The 7,585-nt window shown below is 37.5% G+C and overlaps 1 protein-coding gene across 6 annotated transcripts in view; it reads right to left on the bottom strand.

Moving 5' to 3' along the window:
- Positions 1–245: 245 nt before the first annotated feature.
- LYPD6B (LY6/PLAUR domain containing 6B) overlaps positions 246–7,585 on the bottom strand; it is a 222,122-nt gene continuing 214,782 nt past the window's right edge. For 4 of the 6 annotated variants that reach the window (XM_074215141.1, XM_074215140.1, XM_074215139.1 and 1 more), the window contains one exon: positions 247–6,423. In XM_074215141.1, coding sequence (XP_074071242.1) covers positions 6,259–6,423 — 165 coding nt within the window. In that variant the 3' untranslated portion in view covers positions 247–6,258. Of the gene's footprint in view, positions 6,424–7,585 lie in introns of all 6 variants that reach the window. The other 2 variants (XM_074215143.1, XM_074215144.1) reach the window with 1 other exon arrangement.

Here is a 7,585-nt window from a genome sequence, read left to right as displayed (position 1 = left end):
ATCAAAAGCTTGGTGAAAGAAATAAAAAAAAATACTGAAGAAAATAATATGTTAAAAACCAGTTTAGGCCTAATGCAAAAAGCAAAACAAAAGGCAAATGAGTAGAAGAATGCCTTAAAAAGCAGAATTGGCCGGCTGGAAAAGGAGATAAAAAAGCTCTCTGAAGAAAATAACTCCTTCAAATGCAAAATGAAACTAAAGGAAGCTGATGACTTTGCAAGAAATCAGGAAGAAATAAAACGTTTCCAAAAAAGCCAAAAATTAGAAGAAAATGTGAAATATCTCATTGGAAAAACAACTGACCTTGAAAACAGATCCAGAAGAAATAATTTGAAAATTATTGGACTATCTGAAAGCCACGGCCAGGAAAAGAGCCTAAACTTCATTTTTCAAGAAATAATACAGCAAAATTGCCCTGAGATCCTAGAAGCTGAGGGTAAAATAGAAATTGAGAGAATTCACCGGTCACCCCTGAAAGGGATCCCAAAAGAAAAACTTCCAGGAATATTATAGCCAAATTCCAAAACTCCCAAATCAAAGAGAAAATTCTAAAAGCTGCCAGAAACAGACAATTCAACTACCGAGGCTCCATAGTCAGGATTACACAGGATCTGGCAGCATCTACATTAAGGGCTCATAGGGATTGGAATATGATATTCCAGAGGGCAAAATATCTTGGTTTACAACTGAGAATCAATTACCCAGGAAAACTAAACATCCTCTTTCAGGGGAAAAGATGGATTTTCAATGAAATGGGACTTGCAAACTTTCCTAACGAGATGACCAGAGCTGAACAGAAAGTTTGATCTCCAAGTACAGGACTCTGGTGAACCATAGAGGGAGTGGAAGAGAGGGACTAACTATGAGGAACTTGATGATGTTGAACTGTTTGTATTCTTGCACAGGAAAAAGATATTGATAACTCATATGAACCTTCTCATTTATAAGAGCGGCTAGAAGGAGCATATACAGACAGGACATAGGAAGGAGTGGAATATAATGGTATGATGTGATAAAGGGATGGAGTGAAAGGGTGATGGGGAAAGTACTGGAAGGAAGGAAAAGGAGATGATGATGAAGAAGCTGAGAGATTTCACATAAGAGTCAAAAAAAGCTTTTTCAATGGAGGGGAGGAGGCAAGTAAAGGGGGAATGAGTGAGCCTTCATTCTCATTGGAAATGGCTCAGGGAGGAAATGGCATACACACTTAATAGGGTGAGGAAATCTGTCTTGCCCTGGAGAAGGATGGGAGGAAAGGGACAGGATGAGGGGAAATGGGGGGAGGGAAGGGTCCCTAGGTGACAGAAGAGAGGAAAGATCAAGGGAGAGGGTACTCAGATACAATACACTTTTGGACAGGGCCAGGATGAAAGAAGAGAGAGAGAACATAGAATAAATAAGAGTGGGGAGGAATAGAGTGGAGGTACAGCTAGTGATAGCAACTGAGGGAAAAAATATTGAAGCAACTTCTCTGGTGGATTTATGATAAAGAAAGGAACTCACCCCAGAGACAGAGTTGGAATCTGAATACAGACTGAAGTACAATTTTTTTCTCTCTCCCTATTCTTGAGGTTTCCCATCTTCTTGGGGGGTAGGGGGTTTTATGTTTATTCTTATGTTTACACTTATAACATTCAATTTACATCAATGTATGGCATGGAAACAATGTAGACACTGTCAGACAGCCTGGGGGGGAGGGAGGAGGGGGGGAAATTGTACAATTCAGGGCCTTGAAAAAAATGATGGGTACAATTTACTATTGTATATAATTGGAAAACAAAATGTTTAAAAATTAAAAAAATAAATTATTAGTCACTTAGTGTTATAATGTGTATGTAAAGGACCTAAAATTATGAAGCAATGCCATTGATCTCCTTTATCTTTTTCTAGACTAGCTCCCCTCTCTAGGCCCTGTTGTCTGCTAATTGAAGTGACAATTAAACATGCCAAGAGATGGTGGCCAACAGAAAAAGCAAAACCCTGGATAATCTGCTTCTGGCATAATCAGGGATGGATTACAAAAATACATATTTGGCAAGCTACACATGTCAATCATGGAATCCCTTCATGTTCTTAAAAGGAGTTGCTTGGCTCAAACAAGGAAAAAAAACATTGGTGAGGGATGGTAGGAAATATCCATTCATTATCTATTGGTTGGGGCAAAATTAATTTGCTGGAGTGGGGTGAGAGTGGGGAGAATGAAGCATAAGAATTTCCATTTACCTAGAACTGAGACAGAACCAGGGAGGAAGGGGAAGATCATCAGCTGTTTTATCATTATACAATTCATCCTTTTAGTACTCAAAAGAAACCCTGAAGAATAAAAAGAAAACAAAGATGCTATTAAAGTGTCTCCAAGCAAAACCATATGTAATTAATTTCAAACAAGTATGAACTTTGAAAACTCATATTCTTCAAGCTGATGAGTAAAAGGTGGGATAAATCTATTTCATTCTTCAAAACTGATGCTCCCAGGTAATACCAAGACTGGATTGGTGAGACTTGGGAATGATGATGCCTCCTTCTTCCCTGTTTTATAGAAAGGTTGGGAGAATAAGGATGTCAAGAACTCAGAACATTTAAAAAGAGATGCAGCATAAATATGAATTTACATTATTTCTGTCATCAGCTCCTGAAACTAGCCCATAATGTTTAAAGTACTGAATGAGCTTCATGGCATAAACTATCAGGACTAAGAAGATAAATGTGCTAATGGGGAAGACAGTTTACTAGTTGCCATTTTTCTGTTTTCTACCTTCACAGGAATCCTCCTGAGATGCCTTTTCACAATGGGTTACAATGGGTTCTTAGAGGTCATCCCAGAAGAACACAAATTCTGAGAAGGAAATGCCATGGGTATAGGCCAGATGATGGACTTGACATCAAAGCTAAAGTTTTAAAGGTTCTTCACTAGATGTTGGCCTTCAGGAAGTTAACTTCCTCAACTACAACAACCAATTTAGAAGGACTGCAATTTACATTTGGAGTGAGGGAGCTTAGATTCAGATCTCAAATCTATCTCTTACCACTGAAAAGAACTGCCCAGTCTCTCTAGTCTCCTGAGTTTCAGTCTTATCACCAACTGTTTACTAGATGTTTCTTTTTGGTCATCCTGTAGGCATCTCAAACTCATCATTTCAAAGCTCCTTTTGCTTTTCTTTGCTTCAGTTTTCTTATCTGTACTTGGGGGGGATTGAAATAGATGACCTTCAACGTTCCTTCTAACTTCAAGTTTATGATTTTATATCTTGAGGAGTCAGAGTGCTGAAATCATTTGGAGAGGACATGGGGTTCACTTATTACCTGTGACCTTGGGCAAATCACTTTATAAGAGAATCACAAACATAGAAGTAAGTTTTATCCTGCCAGAAGTAAGTTACTGAAGAGCAGAAAGATTTCCATTAGTGACTTTGCTGCAATCTGCCTTCATTACTTTACTAAAATGGCTCTCTCCAAGGTCTCCATTGATTTTTCAATTGTCAAATCTTATGGCTTTTTTCTTAATTCGACTTATATACAACTTCTGATACTATTGATTATCTTCTCTTAGAAACTTTCTTTTCTCCAAGTTTTTATATTCTTGTTCTCTGTTCTCTCCTGTCTAGCCATTCCTCAGTTCCCTTTTCTGGTTCATAATCCATGTCATACCATGCTCTGTACCTCTTCTTTTCTCTTTCCATGAACTATCATTTGGTAATCTCATAAGCTCCAGTGAATTCAATGATCATTTCTATCTAAATGATATCCTCCCCTGAGATCTATATAGCCCTAGTTTTTTCTCCTGAGTTCAAGTCCTCCATCATAAATTGTCTATTCTCTTTGACTGTCCTATAGTAATCTCAAATTCACAATGTTCAAAAGAGAATACATATCTTTATGCTCAAACATCCCTTTTCTGAACTTCTTTTTCATTGTTGAGGGCACTATCATCTTTCCAGCTGCCCAGGTTGGCAACCCACTCCTCAGTTCCTTCTTATAACACAGCTTCCATCCAATCAGTAATCAAATTTTGTTTTCCTCTCCAGAACATCTCTTGGATAATACCTCTTCTCTCCAATTACAGTCACTACCCTAATTTAAGCCCTCATCACCTCTCAGTAGATTATTCTAATAGCCTTTTGATCTTCTTGAATTGAGCCTCTGCTCACTCTAAGCTATCCTTTACTTAGTCACAAGTGATTTTCCCAATCTCAGGACTCAATAAACTCCAGCTGTTTTATATTATCTTAAGGATCAAATACAACTCTTCTAGTATTTAAAGATCTTTATAACCTAGGTACTTCCTGTTTTTCCTTTGAATTACATTTTAACTCTACTCTATGCTGTCCCTGGTCCAAACGTATACTATCTGATGGCCCTTTCACATGAAATCTTATCTCCTGTCTCTGAGCCTTTTTCCCTCTATGCCTGGAATGCTCTCATTCCTCACCATTGCCTCCTGGAATTCCTGTTTTCCTTTAAGACTCAGCTCAAGGGTTACCCCCTACAGGAAACCTTCCCTGGTTCTGTCTGCTGCTACTGCTGCCTTAAGGTGATTTTGTATCCACTTTGTTTATTTCTTATAAAATGCTCGGGGTGGCTAGGTGGTGCAGTGGATAAAGCACTGGCCCTGGAGTCAGGAGTACTTGGGTTCATATCCGGTCTCAGACACTTAATATACTTTTATATATACATGATGTCTCCCCCATTGGAATGCAAACTCCTTAAAGTTTGGAAACTTTTTTTCCTTCATGTTTGTATTTCTAGTGCTTACCACAAGGTATGTGCTTGCTGATAAAGTCTCTAAACCATGGGCTGGCAAACTATCCTGAGGGACAAATACAGCCTTACCTGTTTCTTTCTACCTCACAAGTTTAGTTTAAAAAAAAAACAAAAGAAAGATATCTTAAAGTGTTTTTTTTTTAATTTAGGAGTAAGAGGAGTGAGTTTGGCCTGTGGTCTGTTTCCTTACAGCTCACAAGTTTAGATTTTTTTTTTTTAAAAATATAAGTTAACTTTTATTTAGGGGGAAACATATATCTGTAAAAACTCCGTTTTGTACAAAAACAGGTGAGGCAGTTTGCCCATCCACTGCATTTTTAAATGGCTCCAGTTTAATATAAAGTTCAATCAACCAATCAGCTGGCATTGCAGGCATAAACAAAGTTTAGAGATCATACCATTACATATCCTAAATGATAATGAGAACAAACAAGCTTCTGAACATGAAGAGATGGCTCACTTGGAGTTCTGAGAAGGGGAGTTAACAAAGAAGTGAGGGAAAAAACATTCTCATGGGTTTGTTTGCAGGAAATACTTCTTCTGTGGTATACTCCTCATGAGGGAGAAGGAACTTTTTATCCTGCTTTGTTGGTGGGATCTTGGAGATTCCTTAATTTTTCCTTCTTTTTCTCAGAATGTATCTTCATCAAGAATTTTCCCAAGGCAAATAGTTCCTTTGGGTTCAGGACTCCAAAATAGATTTATGTCTACATTAGGATTTTTTTTAAAGGACCAGTGCCCTAAAATTTCCCAGTCTTGGGTGAAGGGGAGTACTTTAAAAAAAATCACCATATCAAAGAATTGTACACTTGATTTGGAAATCTAGCAATAAAGAAGAAACTGCTCTTTGCTATAGAAACCACTGTAACATATATTTTAGATTTTGGACGATAATATTATATAAATGACAAAAAAGGCACATACACCATAATTACATAATTTAAAAGCTTTAATTTCTCCCACATTTAGTGACCAAACTTCAGAAGTTAAACTAGAAAACTTTCCTAAAGCTGTCTTCTTTTTTCTTCACTGTTGTTCTTTGATGAAAATATCACTTTCATACTTTTAAGAACTGTAGTTTTAGCAAGTCAAAATGGTGAGGGTGTCTGACTCAGCAACCTCCTTGTGGTGAAGGAAGACCAGATAGTCTTCTTGTTAAGGGTCTGGCTCAGAGGGTTTTTTCCTTCTGCCTCAAGTACTGAACAATGCAGCCAGCTGTGGTAAGGAAAACGATAGATTGATCCCCTCTAGCTCTTGCCTCTGGGTTCTCCATCCTTGCCTTATTCCTGGTGTCCCAATACTGCAGGCCCTTTCAATGGGCACTTCAGCATAGCAAACAGTTGGCTCCATACATCACAAACCTCTGTGTTGTGGTCTAACATGCTTATGGAATTCTTCATGATGAACAAAGTTCATCTCCAGCCAGAATGTTCATAGCTCACAGTTTCAAGTTTGAGCTTAGAAGGATTGTCTCTAATCCTCCTGGGAACAATAGCATCATAGTAAATGAACTGTGAAAACACAAGCAAGCATTGGTAAACTGAATGTCCAAGGGATGGAGCCTGATGATCGCCTAGCTTGTATTACAGCAAACACTGCATTTGTGTGATTTGTGGGGACTTCCACATTGCAAATCATCCCTTCACAGCATGATCTGCATTCCTGTGAATGAAGATTCAGAGTACAGGGAAAAGAAGTATAAAGGAAAGGGCCAACAAATAACCATAACAAAACAAACAACAAACAAAAAGAACAACACAGAGGAGAATAAGAAAGGGAAAAAAGGAGAAAAACAAAAATAAAAGAAGGTGATCCCCCTCCCTCTCCCCAAAATTCAAAACTGATTGTCTAGCCTATTAATCAATCATTTCCTATATTATTCCTGCTGTCATTTTTGTTATTATATCCCAGATTTAATCAAAACTGGAAGGAGCCTGAGCAAGGGAAAGTTTAGGAAGGTACCAACAAGTAAATAAGCACCCTTACATTCAAGGTGTGTTCACAGTCATAAGATTAATATTTGAAAAATGAGGCCTTGAAACCAATGAGAGGGACTTTTTATCTGTTGACTTGCTGAGATTTTACTTGTTAGTAAAAATAAGAATCACTGTCACTTTCAGACACTTGGAGGTTAGCACTACTCTTTTAGATGATTTATTATGGTTATAGATATAGGGATGGGAGTCTGAAATCTAATCTAACTCCATTTTTTGTTCAGTTGTTCCAGTTGAGTCCCACTCATCATAACTCAATTTGGGATTTTCTTGGCAAAGGTACTAGAATGGTATGCCATTTTCTTCTCTGGCTCATTTTATAGATCAGTCAAGACAAGCAGGGTTAAGTGATTTACTGAGGGTCACAAGGCTATTAAGTGGATTTGAACTCATGACAGCAAAGGAAAATAAGATCCAGAGAGGTTAACTGACTTGCCTATGGTCACATAAATTATAGTGAGGTTCAAGATTGGAATCAAGTTTATCAATTCCAATACTAGGAAAGTGTGTTACCAATTTCAATACTAGCATTCTGCACTGCCCTGTTGTAATGAAGGGATCCATATTTGGTCTTGTGCTATATAATTTTTTAAATCAATAACTTGGATAAAGTCATATGTAGTATCCTTTTTCAGAGCTGCAGATGGCACAATTCTTGTAGCCACAACTAACTCAGTGGATGAGAATGAGAATTTCTTTTATTTTTGTTTGTTTTTTTGGAAAGTGAGAATTTCATGATTTCGACATGTTAGAAGAGTGGGCTGAATCTACTAAGCTGATATTTTAATAGATTATTGATTCTAAAAAAAGATAAAGCATTAAAAAGGAAA

Source organism: Macrotis lagotis, chromosome 1 (genome assembly GCF_037893015.1).
Source record: "Macrotis lagotis isolate mMagLag1 chromosome 1, bilby.v1.9.chrom.fasta, whole genome shotgun sequence".
Taxonomy (NCBI): domain Eukaryota; kingdom Metazoa; phylum Chordata; class Mammalia; order Peramelemorphia; family Peramelidae; genus Macrotis; species Macrotis lagotis.
Note: the sequence above shows the minus strand (reverse complement) of the source record. Positions and strands in the feature narration are given on the sequence as shown.